The 26,420-nt window shown below is 40.3% G+C and overlaps 1 protein-coding gene across 2 annotated transcripts in view; it reads left to right on the forward strand.

Annotated features, from left to right (window-relative positions):
• Window positions 1-26,420, forward strand: part of LOC134336512 (sodium/potassium-transporting ATPase subunit beta-1-interacting protein 3-like) — a 200,447-nt gene that overhangs the window by 141,915 nt on the left and 32,112 nt on the right. For both annotated transcript variants that reach the window (XM_063030787.1, XM_063030793.1), the window contains exons 4-5: window positions 3,106-3,303; window positions 22,711-22,771. In XM_063030787.1, the coding sequence (XP_062886857.1) occupies window positions 3,106-3,303; window positions 22,711-22,771 (259 nt within the window). The remainder of the gene's footprint in view (window positions 1-3,105; window positions 3,304-22,710; window positions 22,772-26,420) is intronic.

A 26,420-nucleotide genomic window follows, 5' to 3' on the forward strand; every position in this document is an offset into this window, starting at 1 on the left:
AAAAAAAAGTGAGGTAGTGTCCAAGGGCTCAATGTCCATTTAGGAATCGGATGGCAGGGGGAAGAAGCTGATCCTGAATCACTGAGTGCCTGTCTTCAGGCTTCTGTACCTCCTATCTGATGGTAACAGTGAGAAAAGGGCATACCCTGGGTGCTGGAGGTCTTTAATAATGTAAGCTTTTCACACTGTGGGTACTGGGTATATGAAATGAACTACCAGATGAGGTGGTAGAGGCAAGCACAATTATAACATTTAGAAGTCATTTGGATGGGCACATGAATAGGAATGGTCAGAGGCAAATAGGATTAGTGAAGACAGCCATCTTGATCAACAGGGTTGAGTTGGGCTGAAGGGCCTGTATGACTTTATGAATCGATGAATTGACCTACTGGTTCTGTATTAGGAAATTGACCATAGCTATTCATGACAGCAATAGATGGTTGTTGGCATCGTGTCGCCACTGATGGTGAAAAGTTTGTCCGTGAGCTATGGTGAAGTCAGTTGATACTCAGAGTTGACAATCATAGATGAATACCATTGTCTGGGTTAAGATTTGGCTTGTGAATAATACCTACAGATATTTTGTATCACAAAACAGAGTCTAATTTCAGGGGAGAAGGGCTAAAACTGGGAAATAAATAATTACCCATTGTACTTTGTTGTATGATTTCAACATTTGTCAAATTACATATGAACAATTGTAGTATAAAACACTAAACTTCAAGACACTACTGAATTTACAATTAAAAACAGGTAGGTGAAGATTATCAATGTTTCACTCTGAATATTCAATAAGCGATTCCTTCTGGCGACTGCAGAAAATGAGCCATTTGCTCAGCAGGAACTGACTGCAACATCATTAATAAGGCAATGAATGTGCTTGTTACAAAGTGCTGCAGGAGGTTTATGCAATACATCTGAAAGAAAAGCACAACTAATGATACCAACTTTTGGGTGAAAGATGCATCCTGTATAATGTGTGGTTTGTTGCTGCAGAAATATACCAGTACCACTACTCCTTTTCACATTTTCTTAGTTATATTCATTATGAAAAAATAAGTTTGCATAATAAGGGCAAAGAGCCTACATCATTACTGTGATTAGTTACTGCCACATAGAACCTGCTCAGATCTGGTGACCAAACCAAACCACATTGAAGTTTTATGAATGAATATTAATAACGCAGTTCGAAGCAGTTATTTTCTGGCTTGGATACACTTAAAGGCATTTGATATTCTATGAATTGAAACTGGAACAATTTTTGTGAAGTAAAAAAGTCTCAAGCACCAAAAAGAGAGAAGGCACATTTGAAACATAATGTCACAATAATTGGTTGAAGCAGTACCAGCTTAATATTTGCAGATTTTTGGCAGAGCTTGATAATCTACAGCTTATGTTGGAGTCACAGCATTTTCCCAGCTTTGTCTTTAGGTTTGGAATGAATGTTTTGTCAATGAATGGCCCAGATTCTCTTACCCATTGACTGATAGTTACTGGAGAATTTGTTGATACTTATCTTCACTCTTTATCAGAATTGGAAGAACTGCAGAGATCTTGACAACTTCCAATTGCCAACCTCCTGCTCTCTTGCCTGCTGGCAAGTGGAGCCCATTACTGTGACACTGGGAGCTTAATCTTGTCATACCGGGGCGGCGGGGGTGGGGGTGCTGTTCTGGGAGCAGACCCAAATGCAAGACACAGACACTGAAGTACTAGGAATAGGACTAGGTTTCAAGAAAGCAAGGGAAGTGGGGAAGAAACGACACTGGACAAGACACAGGCCCTGGACAAGACTAGGATACAGGGCCTTGTCTAGGACTACGCTAGGAAAGCAGGACCTGGACGAGGTACAAGGAGCTTGGAATGTGGACAAGGACTTCAAGCTACAGACTGGACAGGGACCCGGAACCTGGGGCTTGACTCGAGCTCAGACCCCAGATCTAGGCCAGGACAAGACGTGGGTACAGGACTGGATGTGGAACTCCTGCACAGGACGAGAACACAAAGCCACAGCTTGGACTAGACGAGGTACTCCTGGACTGGGCGAGGCACAAGGATGGGACAAGACCCCAAAGCCAAGCCTTGGTCGGGGGAGACAGGAATGCAGAACGTAGAGCCTTGGTTGAGGGAGGCAGGAACGCAGAATGCAGAGCCTTGGTCGAGGGAGGCAGGAACGCAGAACGCAGAGCCTTGGTCGAGGGAAGCAGGAACGCAGAACACAGAGCCAGGACCCCTCCTTGGGAGCAGGACATAAGGCCAGGACTCATTCACAGAATGCTGAACACAGCAAGACAGTTCAGACACAAGGTAGTAGCAAACAGCCAGACCTACCTAACAAAGGCATAGACACAGAGACAGCTCCTTATCTTGACACGGCAAGGCTCCAGTCTCACTCCAGTGGTGGAATTTGACAAGGTTGCAGGCAAGACAACAGAAGGAAAGGGAAGGGAACAGTCCAGCAAATGAAGCTGAACCCAGGGGCTATCTATGTAGCCAGCCCAAAATCAGAATCATGTGCCTCAATTAAGGCACACAACAGGAAAAGGGAAAACCAGAAAACCTGGAATACTGATCAATGGACCGGACCGTGAACCAGAATGCGGACTTCACGGACCAGACCATGACATATCTCCTTGCTTGTGCCTCAACTAATGGCCTCATTCTCTGATTAGATTTTTTTTGAATTGCATTTGGATCCCTGAATGAGGAGAGGCCTCATACCTAGTGAGGTCTGAGAAGTTAGCTCAATCTGGGATTTTGAAGGCCATTATTCAGAAGAATATCGTTCAAAGGGTGAGCAGTGGTAGAAGGACTCTGAGGTGTAGGTAAGGGCAATAGAATGGAATGAATCTCAATACTCTAATCATTGAAGCAAATCTATGACAATCTTTGCATGTGAACTTTGGATTAAGAGAGAAAAGCTTAATGCTTGCAGGGGCTGGTCGGTTGAGATTTTTAGCATGCAATCAACTAGCCGGTCGGTCAATGCACAGCTGCCCTGATGTATGGAGTAATTGTGGAAACCTTTGTATATTTTCTGGTGATTGTAATGAGTTGGTTATTCAAAATGGATGCAACAATAATTATATCCTTGTTTCTATACAGGAAAGTGACCTTCTGACATTTAATATATCTGTGCACCATTCCTGGTGGAGTGAGCATGGTCCTGGCTGTGTTAGAAGAGAGATGTCAAGCAACTATGTGAAAAGTTTGGATGGCCACTCCTATATCTCGGTGATGGGCTGCATTATTGATTACCAATATATTGAGGTTATTCACAGCTCTTCACAAATACTGCTGGCAGTAAGTATGGAACTTGACTGTGATGTAATCAGACATGACATAATGAATTTCGTTGTGGACTAATATCATAAAGTACTTGTGTTTCTCTGATCAACATGGAAATGATGTTTCTTCAGATGGATGAACATTAGCAAACCACAGATAAATGCCAAGAATGTATACATTTGTAAATTGTTTCCATACAATTATAAAATACAACTATAAATCACAAAAAGAAATTTTTACTTAGAGTTATAAATAATCAAAGCCTTTACAGCTTTGGTATGATTACTCAAATACATTTTAAGTGTGTTTTCTCTGGGTAAGGTGGCTTGCTCTTTGGATTGATATATAAACATAACTCACTGCTTACCGGCCAAGTTCCTGCAGCAGAGAGAGACAGGCAATAATCAATTATTTTCTGTTCATTTATAGATCTCCTTTGTTGATTTGATTTGTACACTTTTAATTGACAATTATCAGTTTAAATCAACGGATCACCTTCCCTTTGAAATATTTCTGCTTCATAGGAGAGCATTGATTTAAATTTTAGCAAAAATAAGGTTTTAACAAAAAAAAATAGTGATGTGGGCAGAAATACAAGAGATTCTGTGGGTATTGGAAATCCAGAGCAATGCACACAAAATGCAGGAGGAACACATCAGGTCTGGCAGCGTCTATGGATAGGATACTTCGGGTTGAGGCACTTCATTGGAATTCAAGTAGCGATATTTCCAAATTGTTCAGTTCCCATTTCATAACTGATGCATTGAAATGAGTTGGCTTTGAACAAACTTCTTACAATTTGGGACAGCACAAGATCATGTGTTTGAATCATGGCAGGGGTTCCCAACCTGGGGACGACAAACCCCTTAATCAATGGTAGAGATACATGATATAAAAAACGTTGGAAACCTCTGTCCCAAGGAAAGAGAAGCTCTAAATAAATGTCCATAGCACTGAGTTCAATGTCCAGCATCAGTGTCAAGCTCCTTAAATTTACAAGAAAAGACATGCAAACCAAATGGCAGTTTTCAGTTTTTAAGAAAATGCATTAAACACACACAAAAAAAGAGATTATAAAGTTTGGCAAGGTGGATTCTTCTGAAAATCAAGTCTAACTTTAAGTCCAGCAGGATGCCGAAGGTTTGTGGCTGCCCTGGAGCAGCCAGTGTGAACTAGCACAGAAAGGGTAACACCTGAGTCAGTTCCACTGCTGGTGTGTAACAGTGGTCAATGACGAGGATATCTGCTGATATTCATGTTTAAGTTATCACATTTGTCCCACAAAGTGTGTAGAAGCTGCAAGTGCACACTTGTGCATATAAAAGGCCTTTGGACAAAATTGGAGATTTGGCACATGGAATCAACACTTTCCAATATAGAGTGCATGGTTGTCTCCATTAGTCTACCAGTCAAGACTGGCATACACCTACAGTTGTCCATGGTCTCAGCATTCATAGCAACTTTCATCAAACCCTGTGTTTTGAGGTTTCGGGTACCATTTGTCAAAAGGACCACCAGGACTTAACAGCAGCAGGAGCACAACCACTTATATTTCCTTGCTAACACATCATATAAAGCTGGCTTGGGCATATTATCATTCCATCATCATTGCTAGGTCCATCTCATAGAACTCAGGATGAGCTTAGAGTGTGGATCAGTACTTGGAGCTATGATGTTGTGGCCATTACAGACACTTGGATGGCTCGGGCAGGAATGGTTACTTTGACTGCCAGGCTTTAGATGTTTCAGAAAGGACAGGGAAGGAGGCAAAAGAAGTGGGGGCATGGCACTGTTGATCAGAGATAATGTCACGGCTGCACAAAAGGAGGAAGTCATGGAGGGATTGTCTGCGGAGTCTCTGTGTGGGGAAGTTAGGAACAGGAAGGGGTCAATAACTTTATTGTGTGTTTTTATAGACCACCCAATAGTAACAGGGACATCGAGGAGCAGATAGGGAGACAGATTCTGGAAAGGTGTAATAATAACATGGTTGTTGTGGTGGGAAATTTTAATTTCCCAAATAACGATTGGCTTCTCCCTAGAGTGAGGGGTTTAGATGGGGTGGAGTTTGTTAGGTGTGTTCAAGAAGGTTTCTTGACACAATATGTAGATAAGCCTACAAGAGGAGAGGCTGTACTTGATCTGGTATTGGGAAATGAACATAGTCAGGTGTCAGATCTCTCAGTGGGAGAGCATTTTGGAGATAGTGATCACAACTCTATCTCCTTTACCATAACATTGGAGAGGGATAGGAACAGACAAATTAGGGAAATGCTTAATTGGAGTGAGGGGAAATATGAGGCTATCAGGCAGGAACTTGGAAGCATAAATCAGGAACAGATGTTCTCAGGGAAATGTACGGAAGAAATGTGGCAAATATTCAGGGGATATTTGCATAGAGTTCTGCATAGGTATGTTCCAATTGATCATGTGAATAGTCGGACGCTTTTTCCCAGGGCTGAAATGGCTAACATGAGAGGGCACAGTTTTAAGGTGCTTGGGAGTAGGTACAGAGGAGATGTCAGGGGTGTTTTTACACAGAGATTGGTGAGTGCATGGAATGGGCTGCCGGTGACAGTGGTGGAGGCGGATACGATAGGGTCTTTTAAGAGACTCTTGGATAGGTACATGGAGCTTAGAAAAATAGAGGGCTATGTGTATTCTTGGTAATTTCTAAGGTAAGGACATGTTTGGCACAGCTTTGTGGGCCGAAGGGCCTGTATTGTGCTGTAGGTTTTCTATGTTTCTAACTCATAACTCAACTGCTTTGTTAGAGTACTGCTTTAGAGTACTGCTTTGTTAGAGTACTGCTTTGTTAGAGTACTGCTTTGTTAGAGTACTGCTTTAGAGTACTGCTTTGGTAGGGTACTGCTTTGTTAGAGTACTGCTTTGTTAGAGTACTGCTTTAGAGTACTGCTTTGTTAGAGTACTGCTTTGTTAGAGTACTGATTTAGAGTACTGCTTTGTTAGAGTACTGCTTTAGAGTACTGCTTTGTTAGAGTACTGCTTTAGAGTACTGTTTTGTTAGAGTACTGCTTTGTTAGAGTACTGCTTTAGAGTACTGCTTTGTTAGAGTACTGCTTTGTTAGAGTGAGTACTGCTTTGTTAGAGTACTGCTTTGTTAGAGTACTGCTTTGTTAGAGTGAGTACTGCTTTGTTAGAGTACTGCTTTGTTAGAGTGAGTACTGCTTTAGAGTACTGCTTTGTTAGAGTACTGCTTTGTTAGAGTACTGCTTTGTTAGAGTACTGCTTTAGAGTACTGCTTTGTTAGAGTACTGCTTTAGAGTACTGCTTTGTTAGAGTACTGCTTTGTTAGAGTGAGTACTGCTTTAGAAAGATTGCAGCATTTGAGACAGATTCACCACCACCTTCTCAGTTCAGGATGGACAACAAGATGTTGATGTTACATCTGGAAAAATTGAATAAATTAAACAAAACATCCAACATTTTATTTTTCTACAATAGATCATCAAGGTTGCTGAGCATGGCAAAGGCTTCATGGTTGTCCTCCTTTAGGAAGCTCACTTCCTGTCGCTCCAGCAATGGCCTGCTGCTTATCAGTCAACCAGCCCTTAGACTCCAGGATGAAGTAGTGAAAAGTGAAGCTTGTCAAGATTATTCTCTGCTGTACTGCCCCTCCAGTCTCCACAAATGAAGTTCATTGATCTTCTGCCTCTCGGGTAGTAGTCACTGGGGAAACACCTTGTGGAATTACTGAAAAAGATAGGGACACACTGAAGCGGGCAATAAAGGAATGTACAAGATAATTAGTTTTATTTTGTATGTATTAGTTTGATGAATGTGTTTGCAGATGTTTTGTTTGAAATAATTTGATCTCTTAAAGCTTGAGCAAAAAGCTTCTCTTTGTCTTAGCTTATTGCTGCCTTTCTTCCCTTCTTTAGCTAGCTTTGCTCTTCCCTAATCTCCTACTCCTCAGTTGGATAACAATATGTGTTCTCTCAGAGTGCTAGGGAAATGCAGCATATGATTCAGTATTAAATCCTGTTCCCCATTTTCCTTCTGATCAGACCTGGCGGCAGAATCACAGAATGAGTGTGGCAGCGCTTGGCTCTCATTGTAGACCTGGGTGTTTGCAGTGAGCAGAGCAGTGATTAGAATCACGAACCACTTCACTTGTCAGGGGAGAACCATTCTTTGATGTACATGATGGAATCAACCTCAAACAGCTGAGGGAAGCTGCCATCACTGTAAACCCTGTCTGGTTGTTTGAGGAAAGAGACAATGAGATGTGGTCTCAGTTGTAAAAATGCCTTCTATATATTCTTATATTTTTATAGAGCTTCGTTCTGCAAACTTTGGGAAGTGAGGTTGTTCTGTAATGCTTTGTAAGACCAATGACTACTAAGACAGCCAATAGTTCTTGGCCTGGCTTGAGGCAGTAGTTGTAGTTTTCAGTCTGACCTCAAGCCTTGATGTCTCTTTGAATATTAGGAGGGAAGATGGCAGAGCGACGGTGAATGAATGATATCTGTAATCTGTCAAGTAGGGGACCGTGCACAATTCTGATATGATGGAGATGGACGTGAGAGACACGGAGGAACATCTGGAAAACTTCTGAAATGCCCGCTTCGCTGCCGCTGCTACTGAGTGGTAACTGGAATCTCCGGAGTAGAAGGCCTCAAAATCCTCGGCTTTGCGTGTTTCAGTGGCTGGGGTGAGGTTGAAGGTGCTCGGCAGAGGAGGGTGCTCCAGAGGCTGTATCGGAGCGGCTGGTTGGAGGCTCAAAGTTTTCGGACGGACGGACTCAGTGTCAGCTGTGGTCGGCTGCTTTCAAGGCATTGGCAAGTTGACGGTGCCTGGAGGTTTATGGCAGGGAGTTTCTCCCTTTTGCCACCTGCTACTGGGGACTCGGGAGTCGATCGACTCGGGGACTTTGAGACTACTTTTACCGTGCCTATGGTTTGTTCTTCATTAAATTATGGTATTGTTTTACACTGCTGTAACTATGTGTTATAATTATGTGGTTCTGTCAGTGTTAGTCTTTGGTTTATCCTGTTTTCTGTGATATCACTCCGGAGAAACATTGTATCATTTCTTAATGCATGTATGCATTTCTAAATGACAATAAAAGAGGACTGAGTGTTCTCATAATCTAATCTAATCTAACCTGAGGTGAGAATATTACCCCTTGAAGAACCTTGGTACAAATGATCTTCTGCTGAGAGCACTTTCTCCATCTTTCTGCAGCTTACCCTGTTCTGTCATTCTGCCAGTCTTGCTCATTTAACAAAGGAGCCCTTAGCAAGTTTCCCATGACTGGTAGCGCAATCTTTTGTGTGACAGTGAAAATGTACTTTTAGACCAGCCAGACTACTCCCTTTAGTGGATTAACCTTTAAACAAGTTTAAGGCACCTCACAAAGAAATTACATCTTGAAGAAATAAACCAGCAACACACCTTGAAGAACAGAACAGAAACAGGCCCCTCACCCCACTAAGTCCGTGACAACCATTAAATATCCATTTACAATTATCCTATACTAATCCCAGTTTTTATTTTCCTCACATTCTGAGCATTTTTCTCCTACGTTCTCTGACTCACCCACACATCAGGGGTAATTTGTAGTGGTCAAGTAGCCTACCAACATGCACGTCTTTGGGATGTGGAGCAGGAGAGCATCTCTGAATGCACAACACATTGGAGAGAGAAGTGGATAGACTACAGCAACAGGAGATGATGAACCTACACTCAGCAGCCACTTTATTGGGTATGGGAGGTACCTAATAAAGTGGCCACTGCATGTATATCGGATCTAACACATTTGCCAGCAGAGGGATGCATACAAATTAATACCTTTTTCCGAGTCTCAATGAGAAAGTGCATACAGAAAAGTGCACACTGCAGCATAATTTAGCCCTCTTTCTAACCACGGATACGACTGGGATATATGTTTCCAATACAGAACAAATCTCTTACTTTCTACTGTCTGCTGTTAACTAGTACTGACAGAAGTGTACATTACTAATCTACATTCACAAGTCAAATCAAGTGATTTGAAAGCAGTGACTATTATTCTATTATTCTTTTTAGTAGGTGTTGTTTTTATTTATTGAATCAATATTGAAGATTAACTTACACAGTGATTCATAGGACGTAGAACCAAGAATATTAGGATCAGAATCAGAATGAGGTTTATCATCACCGGCACATGACATGAAATTTGTTAACTTAGCAGCAGCAGTTCAATGCAATGAATAGTCTAGCAGAGAGAGAAAAATAATAAATAATAAAAATAATAATAATAAATAGTTTAGATTAGATTAGATTCAACTTTATTGTCATTGTGCCGAGTACAGATACAAAGCCAATGAAATGCATTTAGCATCTGACCAGAAATGCAAAGAATAGTGTTATTTACAAAATAACTGCGAATAAAAAAAGTGCTACAGCACACAAATATAGAAGTACTGAGACAGTACAATACGATGCAATACTGCTTAGCGCTGTGATGAGAGGTTCAGCAGTGTCACAGCCTCAGGGAAGAAGCTCTTCCTGTGCCTGCTGGTGCGGGAGCGGAGGCTTCTGTAGCACCTACCGGATGGGAGGAGAGTAAAAAGTCCATGGTTAGGGTGAGATGCATCCTTGATAATGCTTTTTGCAATGCCCAGGCAGCATTTATGGTAGATGTTCTCAATGATGTGCAATTGGGTGCCGATAATCCGCTGGGCAGTTTTCACCACATGCTGGAGTGATTTGCGGTCCGATACGGGACAATTGCCATACCACACTGAGATGCAGTTGGTGAGTATGCTCTCAATGGTACAGCGGTAAAAGTCCGTCAGTATCCTGGGATGGAGGTGAGCTTTCTTGATGCTCCGCAGGAAATAAAGGTGCTGTTGTGCCTTTTTGATCAGGATGGAGGAGTTCCGGGACCAGGTGAGATCCTCGGAAATGTGGACACCAAGGAATTTGAAGCTTGATACACGCTCCACTACAGTTCCATTGATGTAGATGGGGACGTGAGTGTGACTCCTGGCATGCCTGAAGTCCCCAATGATCTCCTTGGTCTTCTGGGTGTTAAGGGCCAGATTGTTGTCGGCACACCACACAGCCAAGTGCTGAACCTCATCCCTGTAGGCCGTCTCGTCATCCCCTCTGATCAGACCAACCACCGGGGTGTCATCTGCGAACTTGATTATGGAGTTAGAACCATGTACAGGAATGCAACAAATCAATTACAGTATACATATATTGAATAGATTTTTAAAAATGTGCATAAACACAAATAATATATATTTAAAAAAGTGAGGTACTGTCCAAAGATTCAATGTCCATTTAAGAATCGGATGGCAGAGGGGAAGAAGCTGTTCCTGAATCGCTGAGTGTGTGCTTTTAGGCTTCTGTACCTCCTACCTGATGGTAACAGTGAGGAAAGGGCATGCCCTGGGTGCTGGAGGTCCCTAATAATGGATGCTGCCTTTCTGAGACACTGCTCACTGAAGATGTCCTGGGTACTTTCTAGGCTAGTGCCCAAGAAGGAGCTGATGAGATTTACAACTTTCTGCAGCTTCTTTCGGTCCTGTGCAGTAGCCCCTCCATACCAGGCAGTGATGCAGCCTGTCAGAATGCTCTCCATGGTACAACTATAGAAGTTTTTGAGTGTATTTGTTGACATGCCAAATCTCTTCAAGCTCCTAATGAAGTACAGCCACCGTCTTGCCTTCTTTATAACTGCATCGATATGTTGGGATCTGGTTAGATCTTCAGAGATCTTGACACCCAGGAACTTGAAGCTGTTCACTCTCTCCACTTCTGACCCCTCTGCGAGGACTGGTATGTGTTCCTTCAACTTGCCCTTCCGGAAGTCCACAATCCGTCTTCCGTCTTACTGACGTTGAGTGCCAGGTTGTTGCTGTGGCACCATTCCACTAGTTGGAATATCTCACTCCTGTACACCCTCTTGTTACCACCCGAGATTCTACCAACAATGGTTGTATCGTCAGCAAATTTATAGATGGAATTTGAGCTATGCCTAGCCACACAGTCATGTGTATATAGAGAGTAGAGCAGTGGGCTAAGCATACACCCCTGAGATGCACCAGTGTTGATTGTCAGCGAGGAGGATATGTTATCACCAATCCACACAGATTGTGCGGATTACAGCACAGTACAGGACTTTCAGGCCACAATGTTGTGCCAACCTTCTAATTTACCCCAGAATCAATCTAACATTTCCCCCCTATATAGCCCTCCATTTTTCTACCATCCTTGTGCCTACCTAAGAATTTTTAAGATGTCCCAAACGTATCTGCATCCACCACAACCCCTGGCAGAATGTTTAGCACACCCACCACTCTTTGTGTAAAGAACTTACCTCTGACATTCCCTTCTCCCTGCTTTGAATCACCTTAAAATTAGGCCCCCTTCAAAGTAAATTTATTATTAAAGTGAAGTACATATATATCAGAATATGCTACCATGAAATTCATTTTCTTGCAGGCATTTACAGTAGAACAAAGAAATAAAATTGAATCAATGAAAAACTACACACAAAGACTGACAAACCACTGATGTGCAAACGATGGGAGCAGACATGTTGGAGGTTTGTTGGGAATGTGATTTGAACCGTTTTTTGGAGGAGAGAAGTACTTCTTTATCATTATTGAATCACAAGATCTTTGTCTTTGCAATAGGTCAACAGAAGTTAACCCTTTAATCCCTAGTATTATTCTATTAATGATGTTTCTGCTGGGGATATATCCCTCCTTTGAAGCAATGTCTGAATTGAAAGCAGTATTCTAGACACAGACTTACCTGAGCTCCTTGTAACTTCTGTACTGTTCTATTCCTTAGCCTAATAAATTGTTTCTGAACTTCCCTATTAGTCATTAGAAATATCAGTGCATAAACCTCTGCCCTTTTCACGGTTTATGTGTAACCAGGAACACATGTTTCAGAGTATAAATATAGATTTTGATTAATTGGTGTGAAATATAGATTTTTGTGTGGTAGAGTCTGAACTTATAGGATAGAGTCACAGTGAGAAAATTGGTCTGAGGCAATGTATTTTAAATTTGCAGTTGAATTTGTGGTAATCTTACTTATAGATGCTTTTGTGTTACACTTTGGGCAGCTGACCATTAATACATTACTGAGGTACCTGCATAGATCAGAACATCTGAGAAAGATTAAGCATCAAGGCCAGGAGGGGCCTGTGAAGGCTTAAATTTTCAGCCCTCTAAACCGATCCTTAGTTCTGAAGGATGTCTTGCAACAGCAGGGCTTCATGACCTGTCCTGTTATATGAATCAATCAATCAATGGCAGGCCTAGTCTAACCTCTAAAGTCTTGACAGGCACCATTTATTTCAGTCATCCTTCTTTTATTCAACCCTGCAGTTAATAAACAGACATGAGTTACGATAATATTACCATGAACGCTTTCACTTGCATATGAGAGAACATCATTTCCCAATGGAACTATTTTCTTTCTAACTGACAGCTAACACCAGCTGTTGGACTATAAGTTGAGTGGTTAAGTAGTATGGATAATGGATTATAATTAAAAGACATTTGATCTATAAATAATAACTAACGAGTTTTACCTTGCGAGCAATATATTATACTGAAATCCAGAGAGAAAGCTTGGCAAACAGTTGGGCTAAGCATAACAGGTAATATTCATAACATTATCTTGCAAAATTTAAAACATGTATTCTATTTAGAGGAGATATCCACACATTATTAAAATTGTAATTCAACAACAATACCTATGTAACACATGTCAAAGAAATGGTGCATTTTCAAATTAATGGCCTGAGTTGAGAGAGTTGGCTCAACTTCCACACTCCCTAAATATCCATACTACACATGTGTGGGTGCATTTATCCAGTCATCCTGTTCCTTTTCGTATCAGAGTTAAGGAGCATGGTACAGCTAGGTATATGAAATAAAGAACTTCAGTTGGTATATCAATGAGCCTTGTCTGTAGAATGCCTGATAGCCTTTGATGGAGACCATGGATAGAGTGTTAAAGTTGTATAAGCTCTGGGAAAGTATTTAAATGTTTCTCACACATAACAACATTCAAATAGGCCAGCTGATGTGCGTGTGATTCGGTTCTGCCACTGAGCTCCATATGGAGCCCAGCAGTAGAGGGATTATGACATCATCTGCTGCTAATTCTTTTCTAGGCATATGCTAGGAAATTGAGATCTCTTTCAACTTCCTCCCTGGCCAAAATAAGAACAATATAAACTGAGCAGACCATAACACCCACTTTTGGAGTGATGGGGTATAGTGGCAGGGTCATCATCCTCTAAGCCCTAACCTATACTCTAGCAAGTCATTTAAAAGACACATTCCAGCACATGGGAAGTTTTCAGATCTGTTGACCTTTTAAATTTGGATGTCTAGTTTTTCATGCTGGCCCATTCCAGAACTCTACACCCATACCCACCCCCATCCACCCCCCCCCACCTTTTTCTTGGTAGTGGTGTTCAAAGTTCACAGTAAATTATTATCAAAGTACTTTCTTGCTGGTGAGAACCCTGCCTGATATTTCCCGTGTAACCCATGACCAATAATATCAGTATTGTGCAGATGTCCTAGGCTAGCTTTCCTATGGTGACAGAACTATCCTGACGAAAGAACTTGGCTACTATATATATTTTAGTAACTCAATTGTCTACTTCCTATCACATATTTTGTTGAGCTGTGGAAATTGGTAGAGCATGCATTAGATTACTCAATAAATTCCATATGATTTCAGCATTTAAATAGAAACAGTGTCTTGGACTTGGAAAGGTCCAGACAACATCTTGGACTAGAATGAAACTAAAGTACCTGAAGAATCCTCACTAATATATGGAATATATATAATTAATTAGTTTAATTTTTATATGTACTCATTTAGAACTTTTGAATTTGCTCGTTTAATAAATGGCCTCGTAGGAATCAGACTATTGAACTAACTGAAGTGGTTAAATTAATATTGGTTTCTCAGAATTCTGTGATTCGTTCAGTGATTCAATAATTTTATTAGAAAATTATGAAGGTTGATTTTAGCGTAAGCATGGGAAAATGTTTTCATCCATTTACTTCAGAGAGCAGATTAAAGGGAAGAGAATAACGTCAGTGTTCAGAATTTATTTGTAACATGTATTGATTTTTCAATTTTAGTTGTACATGATCCATTTTTCCTTTAACAATGCACAACCATTGAACTAGTGCTACACTGATGTATTTGGTGCCCTAAATGACACCGTTATTGTCTTTTTGGATCGGTATTCTTGTAGTTACAATCCAATTACTACACAATTTCTACCATTTCCCCCTTGCTATTCTTACTGAAGGCTTGCTTCGAATGCAGCAGACACAATGAACTGGAAATCTGTGGCAACGAAAATACCCAGACACTTTGCAGATAGCGCTGATTTCCCTGCCGGATTGTTTGCTGACATTGCTTGTATCGTGCACAAAGGACTTCTGTTGCAACACCATGACACCATGTTATGCAGTACAATGCTGACTTCCTAAGTAGCAGTCACAATAATTTCATTACAAGACAGTTACTTGTGACAGTCTTATTTGAAAACAAAGGTAGATAAGAAACATGGCTCCTTGAACACTGAAGTAACACTTTTCTTTGTAGTAATTTACACTTCTAATGCTGCTGTAGAAAAAGGCAAAGTGTGAATGTTTTGACCAAAATAATTCTATCACAGTGCAACATTTACTTATGTTGCTTGATAATGATTTTATTAGAAACCAATTGTATTATGCTATTGCATCCACAAAGATGTAATCCATGTGTTTAATTTGCTTATCCATGGAATTGTCCAGAAAAATGCAGTAATATCTGATGACATCTATGCAGGATGTTATTACAGCCCAATTTAGTTGGAAATGCACAGACCATTCATGCAAAGGCATTCCTTCACTATGAGTATAGACACCATTTACAAGAACAAATAACTAAACAAAGGAAAGAAAAGCCTCTGCGGTCACCTCATACTCAGACAGGAGATAAAATACATTCCATTAATAAGGTGTAACCTATGAAGAGCCAGATTCAAGTGGCATGACACCTGCTGCAGGGAAAAAAATAAGAAGCTTCTAGAAAATATATAGGAGTGAGATTGAAAATGTGGCTTAAGAACAACCTCTTCTCACCGCTGCCATTAGGAGGAAGGTACAGGAGCCTCAGGACCCACACCACCAGGTTCAGGAAAAGTAATTACACCTCAGCCATCAGGCTCTTGAACCAAAGGGGAGAACTCCACTCAACTTCACTTGCCCCATTATTAAACTGTTCCCATAACCGATGGACTCACTTACAAGGACTCTTCATCTCATGCTCTCAATATTTAATGTTTATTTATTTATTGTTATTATTTCTTTATTTTTTTACTTTTGCAGAGTTTGGTTGAATGCCCAAGTTGGTGCGGTTTTTCATTGATTCTATAATGATCATTATTCTATTATGTATTTATTGAGTATGCCTGCAAGAAAATGGATCTTAGGGCTGTATATGGTGATCTATATGTACTACAATTATGATAAAATCCATGGGAAAAGTTAAAATTTATTATCAAAGTACATATGTATATGTAACCATATACAACCGTGAGATTCATTTTCTTGCAGGGAATCACAGTAAATACAAGAATAACTATTGAACTATTGAAGGACCGCACTCAACAGGACGAGCAAACAACCAGTGTGCAAAAGACAACAAGCTGTGCAAATGAAAAAAGAAAGAAAAAAAAGTAATAAATCAATAAGCAATAAATATCAAGAACATGAGATGAAGAATCCTTGAAAGTAAGTCCATTAGTTGTGGGAACAGTTCACTGATTGGGTGGCTGAGAGATAATAAGTGTTCCTGAACCAAGTGATGTGGGTCTTGAAGTTCCTGTACCTCCTTCCTGATGGCAACAGTGAGAAGAGAGCTTGGCCTGGATGGTGGGTGTCCTTGAAGATGGATGCTGCTTTCCTGCGACAGCACTCCTTGTACTGTAAATGTGCTCAATGGTTGGGAAGGATTTACCCATGATGGACTGGGCCATATCTATTACTTTTTGTAAGCTTTTATGTTTGAGGGAATTAGTGTTTCCACACCAGTCTGTGATGCAGCCAGTCAATATGCTCAGCACCGCACATCTATAGAAGTTTGTCAAAGTTTCAGATGAAATTGCTGAAACTTTGCAAACTCCTAAGGAAGACAGATATTGCCATGCTTTTTCTTAATGCCACTTATGTACTGGGCCCAGGAAAAATCCTCTGAAATGATAAAACAGAGGAATTTAAAGATGCTGACCCTCTTCACCTCTGATCCTCCAATTAGGACTGCCTCATGGGCCTCTGGTTTCCTCCTTCTAAAGTCAATAATTAGCTCCTTCATCTTTATTTTAGGTTTCCAGTATATGTAGTTTGTTTTAAATTTTAATTTACTGTAACATTCTAATTGATTACATCTTCCAGTCATTCACATACTCATGGACATGCGCCAGGTCTCCTTCAGATAAAGATCTCAAGGAAGAAGTTGAGTAAGAGATTACTGTTGTGGCACCACTCCGCCAGAATTTCAATCTTCCCTCCTATAAGCTGACTCATCACCACCTTTGATTCGGCCAACGGCGTGGTGCCACTAGCAAACTTGAATATGGCAGTGGAGCTGTGGTTAGCCTCACAGTCATAAATACAAAGTGAGAAGAGCAGAGAACTAAGCACACAACCTTATGGTGCACCTGTGCTGCTGATGATTGTGGTGGAGATGCTGTTGCCAATCCAAACTGACTGTATTGAGGCCGAGGTATTTAAGCTTACTGGTAGGTTGGAGTTGATACTTTTGAATGCTGAACAGCGATTAATGAAGGGAATCTTGGTGTATGCATTTTCACTGTCCAGATGTTCATGGTTGAGAGAGGAGCCAATGAAAATAGCATCTGATGTTGATCTGTTGTGACAGTAAGCAAATTGGAGCAGACCCAAGTTGCTTCTCAGACAGGAGTTGATGTGTTTCATCACCATGCTCTCAAAGCACTTCATCTCAGTAGATGTAAGTCCTCCTGGGTGATAGTCATTGACACAGGTTACCAGGTTCTTCCTAGGCACCGATATAATTGAAGCCTGCTTGAAGCAGGTGGGTACCTCAGACTGCTGGCGTGAGAGATTAAAGACCTCAGGGAACATTCCAGCCAGTTGATCATCTTTATTACTTGGCCAGGTACCCCGTCTGAGCCAGATGCTTTCCGTCACTCAACCTTCCTGAAAGATGCTTACATGTTGGCCTCAAAGACAGAAATCACAGGATCAATGGGTGCTGTAGGAGTTCATGAAGCTGCCTCTATGTTTTTATGGAGGCAGTAAGCTCATCTGGTAGCAAAATCTTGTTGTCACCTATGTCGCTTAGTTTTACTTTGTAGACGGTGATAACATTGAAGTCCTGACCCAGGTGTTGGGCATCTTTCAGTGATTCAACTTTGGCCGGGATTTGTCACTTCACCTGAGATGGCTTTCTGGAGATTGTACCTGGATCTCTTGAATTTTATTTGGCGACCAAGCCTGAACACCACTGATCTGACCCTCAGCAGTTGTGGATCACATAGTTCATCCAGGACTTCTGTCTGGGAAAGACCCTGAATGATTTTGTGGGGATTTTACAACTGTAGGTAGTTTCTCCTTTAAAAACTCCTTCCTTATTGCTGAGTTCCCTGAAGAAGTTTCCCCTTTACCACAGCTCGTGCAACACTGAGAGCTGCACTACCTCCTGTCTCAACGTCACTTCCAATCTCAATAACTAATCCCAAACCTGCCTGATTAAGACACTACCTTCCCCTCTCCATCTCTCCTCAGATGACTGATTCCACCATAAAGATCCTGAATTCCTTTCTGCCCTCCTCCACTGTGCGGTATTCCCTGCGTCATTGAGACCCAACACAGGTGGAGGGACTGCTTGGGAAAGCACCTTTGTTCTGTCTATCACAAAAGGCAGGATCTCCTAGTAACTACCCATTTCAATTAGTCTTCCCATTCCCATACTGACTTTTCTGTCCATGGCCTCCTTTACCGCTCTGATGAGGCCAATCTTATGTTGCAGGAGCAACATCTCATATTCAGTCTGGGTAGCCTCCAACCTGATGGCATGAACATCAATTTCTCTAACTTCTGGTAATTTCTTCCCCTCACTCATTCTCTCTTTTCCAATTCCTCATTCTGGTTACCTTATCACTCTTTATCTTCACCTCACCTGCCTATCACATCCCTCTGGTTCCCATCCTTTTTCCCTTTCTTCCATTGTCCACGATCCTCCTCTGTTAGGTTCTTTCTCCAGCTGTTTACCTTTTCCAGCTATCACCTCCCAGCTTTTTTCTTCATAGCCGCACCCACCTTCCCTCTCACCTAGTCTCGCCAATCGCCTGCCAGATTCACCTCTGCCCACCTTCTTATTCTGCTTTCTGCCCCCTTCTTTTCCAGTACTGATGAAGGGTCTCAGCCTGAATTGTCAGGCTTCTTCCCTTGCATTGATGCTGCCTGGCTTGTGTTCTTTCAGAATTTTGTGTGTGTGTTTTCAAAATGCAAGCATTGCTTTTTACCAGTGTAGTTCCTAAATGTTTTGTCATTAATCTCACTTATTACAAAGCATTCTGTGCATGTTATAACATGGAATTCATATGCATTATTGTTTCATCCAGCAACTTATAATTATTTTGATATGTTCCGGGGAGCAGGAATGCAAGGATGCTGCTCAGCAGGATTAGTTGTTTAAGGAATGAGGATGAAATACATGGAAAACAAGTCTGAAGTTGTTTACCAAATGTTCAAGGGAATTTGAGAAATCAAGATTAGCATTAATAAACAATACACTGAAAGTAGATTTCTGCAAACTGCCTAGAATTTACTGAGAAATTCAGAAAGTATCACCATTTCAGTGCAATTGTACTATGATACAATTCAACTGATAGCATTAGAAGTATGCAATTATAGCTTGTCTGTCATTGTTATTTATTATGACTGTGTAAAAGCTCAATCCATGCTGATAAAATGCAGATTGACCAGAAATGAAATCAGGAAGGATGCACGGTACCAATCCAGCTGGGACTCAATAGCTTGGTGCAGTCATCTGCATAACAAGCTAATGTTTTTACTAATGTCTTTTGAGTTTTTAAAAACATACCAGTTTTTTTCAATTGCAGAAAGGTTATCAGAAAATGTAAGTATCTCTTAATAGTACTGATAATGGAACTGGTTTACATGATTATCTACTTAAATTTAGTTACCAAAAATGCAATGTTAAAAAGGAGAATAAATTAAAGACAGAATTGCCCAAATACATACTTAATTGAGATGGTGAGCTGTCTTTGCTGGCAATTCGAAAATTGCTGCTCACAAAATTATATGCACAAAAATTGATAGGTGGACGATTTTAGGTGGTCTACCTGTGATTTCCCTAGTATAATTGGGTGAGATTGTTCTCAACCAGCATACATTGGTAGAATCAGACATCATATACCTCACTCCTTTTACATTGACTTACATCTCAAATTGCATTTGGGAGTCATTGATTTATTGAAGATTGATTTGCCATAGTGGTCAGTTATGGTTACAAAGCACACAAGAAAATGAATGTAAAAAAAACTTATTAACAACTGTTTTTCATTAAGCCAAATATTATTCCAAATTTTCTGATCATTTTTGAAATCTTCATTATTGTTCAATGTTATCTGTTTAAATTATTCAATGTTATCTGTTTAGATCTTAAATCGTTGATATGGAAAGTTCCAGTTGCATCATGCACTCTTCCTTAGCTTCATGTCAGTTATGATTGGTCCTTGTAGACTAACTGTCGACCCAAAGATTCTTTAGATTACATTTCTCCAGTGTTCCTTGTGTTTATTAATTTCTCAAGAATATTTTTTGTATGTCTTCTACAAACAAAGTGAGGGGTAGTGCAGGGACAGGAAGCTGGGGAAGTTGCATGGTGTTCTGTGCTTGAATGTTACCATAGATACTGTATGCCTTGAGGAAGGTGAGGTGTGAGATTTTGCTTGGAATTCTTATGTTGGATCATGTGGAGATGTGGAATTTGCTATGTTTTTGTGAAGTATTCCAAGGAGAGCAGGGAATTTAGAAAACAAGAGAATGTGCCCTAGAAGGATCAGGTTGCTGACTCTGGGCTGGGACCCACTTAGGGAGGTCTGTACAACATTTGTCCTAAGAGTATTCAATGATTGTTGCTCCTTGGAACAATGTGATCAAATGTTTTTAGACTAACATGTAAAGGAATATGGCACAAGGAAAGATGTTGTCCTTGTTGGTATTTAATACTTCTGTAATATGGTAAATGTATTGTTTGATTCTGCATTTCAGGCATTGTAGGTTATATGTAAAAGTACATGAATGGGATACGTCATCATGTCACAACATCACATGCGTGCACCTCGTGAGAAGTAAAAACAGAACTAGACACATTATCTCTCGCCCTCCATCCTTTTATTTCAATTAGTTTAATATTTTGGAATTACAGAACACATTACAGTCCTGTGCTGCATTGAGTGGAACTTATGTCAGAAGGAGAAAGATGATTCATTTATACTCACACCTGGTTGAATTTCTCAAGTGCTGAGATTCAGTCTGGAAATGATTGCACTCATGCTTTATTCCTGATTTATACTGCTTTCAGACATTTGATTTATTAGCCTTTCATGTGAATTATTGTGTCTGTCTATTGACTAACCTAAAACAGGATTGAAAGCCTTCATCAAAATGAAATGTTTTTCCATTATAACCATCCAGTTCTCTAGAAGTACAGCTAATGACTATCTGTGATTTTGCTGTGATTTATTTGTGAATTAAAACACAAAGACATTTCTATATATGCTTAAAGTATAGTTCCAAACATTACAATAGGTACGGGCAAGGCTAATAATGAATGGTAGCTTCATGTGCTTTATTTGTTGCTCAGTACAGATGGCTATTTGCTAATCACTAATTGATAAGAATGGCTACGACAGAAAGCAGAATAACTTTTTATTTTACACAAAAATGTCTTGTGTTTAATGTGTACCCTTCACGTTTCACTTTTCACAGTGAGGGCACGTGGCCAACTGGTTAAGGCTTTGGACTAGTGACTTGAAGGTCGTGAGTTCGAACCCCAGCTGAGGGAACGTGTTGTGTCCTCGAGCAAGGCACTTAATCACACATTGCTCTGCGATGACACTGGTGCCAAGCTGTATGGGTCCTAATGCCCTTCCCTTGGACAACATTGGTGTCGTGGAGAGGGGAGACTTGCTGCATCGGCAACTGCTGGTCTTCCATACAACCTTGCCCAGGCCTGCGCCCTGGAGAGTGAAGACTTTCCAGGCGCAGATCCATGGTCTCGCAAGACTAACGGATGCCTTTACTTTTACTTTACATTTCAAATAGAACGTAAAATATTACAGCACAGTATAAGCCCTTTGGCCCATAATATTGTGCTGACCTTTTAACCCTTCCCCCACTTACGTAGCCCTGAAATTTTTTATCATCCATGTGCCTATCTAAGAGTTTTGTAAATGCCCAACATGTATCTGCCTCTACCACCATGCCTGGCAGTGCATTCCATGCACCCACCACTCTTTGTGTAAAGAATGTACCTTTGACATCCTCTCTTTATTTTCCTCCAATCACCTTAGAATTATGCCCCCTTATATTTGCCATTTCTGTCCTGGGAAAATAAATCTCTGGCTATCCACTCTATTGATGACTTTTATCAGCTTGTACACCTCTAATAATACTGTAACATTTGTAAAGAAGCTTTATAGAAAACTCTACTGTCCTTCAGCTGAGCACTTATAACAGTTTCAGCTGGGCGTTGATTGACCTTTGAGTCTTACAAACAACTATGGTTATCCAGATTTTCATATTCAGACGTTTACACCACATGGAGCAGTTGAACACATGCCAGAGTAGCAGATAAACATTCTATCTACAGTGCAGACCACCAGCTGAGTAATACAACAGCAGAGCTGTCCATTTTGAAATTATTTTGCTGACAATGTATCCTGGTTGGTGAAAATGCACTGTATTAAAAGTCTGAACAAGTTTAAAAAGATCCTGAAGATAAAGTGGCTAGAGATAGAAAAAAAACATTGAATCAATATGGTCATTGATGTCTTTAATGAGCATATTAGAATATTCCATATTTGTTATTGAAGGCATAATCATCACTGCACCAGAAACTCACTATTAGTTTGATTGCACTATGAGATTTTCCATAAATGTAATTACTGACAGCTTTGTGCCAATAATAGAATCTTCTGAAGGAACTTGAATGTTTTACTTTAGATAGCGTAGTTGTTGAATAGAATATTCATGTAGAATATATCCTATTTTATAATGATAGAGTGTTTGGATCTTGAAAATAAATGTACATTTAAAATAATCTATTGTTATTAAGTCTTTCTTCTTTCCATTGCAGCTCGTTGGATTTGTCTACGCCTGTTATGTTATCAGTGTTTTTACAGAGGAAGAAGATAGCTGTAAGTACTGGTGTGTGAAACTGTTAACTGGTTAATTGGAGTGAGACATAGTATGTGTAAAGTGAGCCAGCTGTAACAGCTTTCAGTGAGAAAGGGAACTGGAATCTTTTCTTTCAAACCCATGTGAATTATAGGTTTCAGCTCCAGTGACTTCTGGCATTGAAGGAAAAGAACACACAGAGCTACAGCAGCTGCAACAAATGTCTCACTGATTTATATGTGTAAGATGCATTATTAGACTGTACAAAACATTATTTTAGCAGCTTGTACAGATACTGTATTTGAGCAGTGACTTCTGCTACATTTTTATCTTGGAAACACAGGGTGCAACAATATGATCCAAACTTCATCCCATACCAATCAGCTTCAAAGTTGCCTACCAGGAAAGAGAAAATTACAATCACAAATATAACGGATAATTTCGAGGCATTGGGAAAACAATGGGTCAGAGAAATAACTAAAAATCAAGGAACAAGTCTTTCAGCATTTTGCCATATTTTTGGTTTAGTCATTTTGCTTCCACATTCTGCAACTAGCCACTAACGTGTTTCCATCTTGTTCCAGATTCCACATTATAACATATCTCTTGAGCTGTGCCTTTGGTCACGTCCCTAATTCCTCTCCTCTCAAACTCTGAGTCTGAACTTTATTGATGAAACAATACTGGGCAGAGTTACTTGTATGGGGGAGGATCTAAAGATATATTGAGGGGATAGAGCCAAGCATAGCTGTAGGTCAGAAGAGTACACATAACATAATACAGAAAAATGTGATATCATTTGGGGTGCTGGACAAAACAGAAAAGCAGATAGTCTTTAAATGGTGGCAAATTGGAAAATATTGATATTCACCTGGACCTTGGAAATTTTGCAACTCAAACCAATAGGCAGGTATAATAAAAAATGGAATGAAATGTGGTATATCAGTCATCATTATGAGGGGATTTTAAAATTAAATAAATATATTTCCATACAATAATGTGAGACTTCAGTGAGCCTGTACCTGGAGTAATATGTAAACGATTGCCCATTTAATAGAAATAGATATAAAGCCTTAGAAGGAATGCAAAAAAAACATTCACTAGATCTGTTCCTGGGAGGGCAAGTTTGCGGCCTCAGGGGACTAGGCCTGAATTCATAAGAGTACAAAACATATATAAGGCTCAATAAGTCTCAGGGAGGATGCTTCCTCTTGTTGAAGACTCTAGAACCAGAATATATAATCTCAGGCTATGTCCACAGTAGACTGGATAATTATGAAAACGCTGGTTTCAAGTGAAAATGACAAGCGTCCACAGCAAGCGTTTTTCAAAATATCTCTGTCCACATTAGAACGGATATTTGGGTGAAACTCCTCCTACTGGACATGCCCAGGACACACAGAAAACAAGTGAAGAGGAAACGGTATACTTAGTGCGCGTTTGTCCAGTTACAGACTAGAAAAACTTTAAAGGAATTGCTGTTTGCTCTGGTGCAGGAGGACTTAAAACTAAAAGACAACAAATACTGGAGCGTATGGAGGCAACCGACAGGGAGTTCACGGACAGTATGACCCAGCTGAAAACCTGACTAACTCTGTTGCATTAATAAAGCACCTTGTTAAATGTATAAAACATGTCTGCATTAGTGTTATCTTGTATTTCCATACAACGTTACATTAGGCTGTTACACATCTATTGTCAGAGAAGTACTTGCATAAATAGATAAACCACCTTCATACAAGCAAGGACAGAAAACAGGGCAAAGTGAGTATACTTATTTATTCAGTAAGCTATGGGTCAAAGTATTTGGTGAGTACATTTCTAACTCTTCTGGCTTCAGTCTTGTTGCCATCAGTTCTGAAATTGTTAGGTTGTGTGGGGGGTTGCGTTCAAGTAAACAACGAAATGCCGCGCTGCGGCCATCTGTTCCGGCACGTCATGACAGCATTTTTAAATAGTCAAAAAAGCTCACTTTACAATTTAACTCTCACGCCGTTCACACCGACTGCGCGTTATAACAGCCGTACGGCAGTGCTTGCGCAGTACCAAGCAGAAGCAGAAAAAGCATTGTTGTTGTGGTGTTGTTATGACAGCGTTTTAGAATATCTCCGTTTACCCTGTCTATACTACAACGCGCAACAATCGCTTTCAAATTTACACATTCTGGAGAGTGTTTTAGAAAAGCTCCATTTTCGGGGGATGAAAAAATGCCGTTTCAGTGTGGATGGAGGGTCAAAACGAAGAGAAAAAGCTTTGCTTTCAAAATTATCCGGCGTAGTCTGGACGTAGCCTCAGAATAAGAGCTATGACATTTAGGATTAGGATGTAGAAGAAATTTCTTCCCTCAGAGAATTATTTTCCCCAGAACAGCATGGAGGTCTAAGGATTTTCATTCAAAAATGGGATGGACAGATTTCTGAATATTCAGGTTATGAATGGATATGGGGATGGTGCAACAAAATAGTGCTCAGGTAGAAGATCAACCATTACTTGACGAATGACCTTGAAGGCTCAGATGTCATACTCCTGCTCCCACTGCCTGCATACAAAGTTGTTCCATTGCTGTTGATCTGAGAAGTTTCTTTTGATACGTGTGGGGGACAATTCAACACTTTGCCATGCCATTTCTTAACTGAAAAATTGGGAAGTTCAGCTGTATTACATCTTGGGTGCAAATAATTCAGTTTGCTGATGGGTGAGCAATGATACGGAGATTCTTTTAAAAACGCAAACACGAGGAAATCTGCAGATGCTGGAAATTCAAGCAACACACACAAAATGCTGGTGGAACGCAGCAGGCCAGACAGCATCTATAGGAAGAAGAACAGTCGTCGTTTCGGGCTGAGACCCTTCGACTGTGCTTCTTCCTATGGATGCTGTCTGGCCTGCCGTGTTCCACTAGCATTTTGTATGTGATACATAGATTCTTCCTGAGTTTTAACTAATTTTTTTAAAAGTTAATTTTCTAATTGACATTGACATTTGATATAAAACCATCAAAATTTCAGAGCATAAAGAGATCATTTGGCTAAAGAAACCTTCTCCAATGCCAACTTCATGATAGAGCTATTAGCTTTAGACTGGAAACAGTTTTACAGCTGCGAAAGAAATGATGTTGTGCTCTCAGAAATTGGCTTAACACAGAGTAACCTTATGCAAGTGCCCATGCGGAAACTCTTTTCCTTAAATTTTGTGAGAATTTTAATTGCATTAGCATTCTTTTTTATAACCTTACACAATGGCTTCAACCTTATAACAACATCAACAGTATTTAATATTGGTCTATAGTGACATTTTCAGGTCTCAAGATTTTATTAACTCAGAGACCCAATGTCTTCATGCTATTTAAAGATCCCAACACTTAAACTGCACTGTTTATCCTGAACCAGAACTATGAGCTTAGGTACACACAGGCTTGACTGCTTCCTGTTCCTATGTTCTAAGCTTTGCCTGTGGATGTCAAAGTAATAGTTACTCTCAGGGCCATTCCATACTGCAGATTGCTACTCTCCACTGCATTATAATGGTGAGTCAAACCTCACACTTGAGAGGATATATTTTCTGTTAGCTCACGGGAACAGGCAGCCTGGGAACTCTGCAGGCTTCCTTAAAATGTTAGCATTTATAGAATGTACCTAATCCCTAACAGGACTTCCCTGGCAGTATCCT

The sequence above is a fragment of the Mobula hypostoma genome, chromosome 2 (assembly GCF_963921235.1).
Source record: "Mobula hypostoma chromosome 2, sMobHyp1.1, whole genome shotgun sequence".
NCBI lineage: Eukaryota > Metazoa > Chordata > Chondrichthyes > Myliobatiformes > Myliobatidae > Mobula > Mobula hypostoma.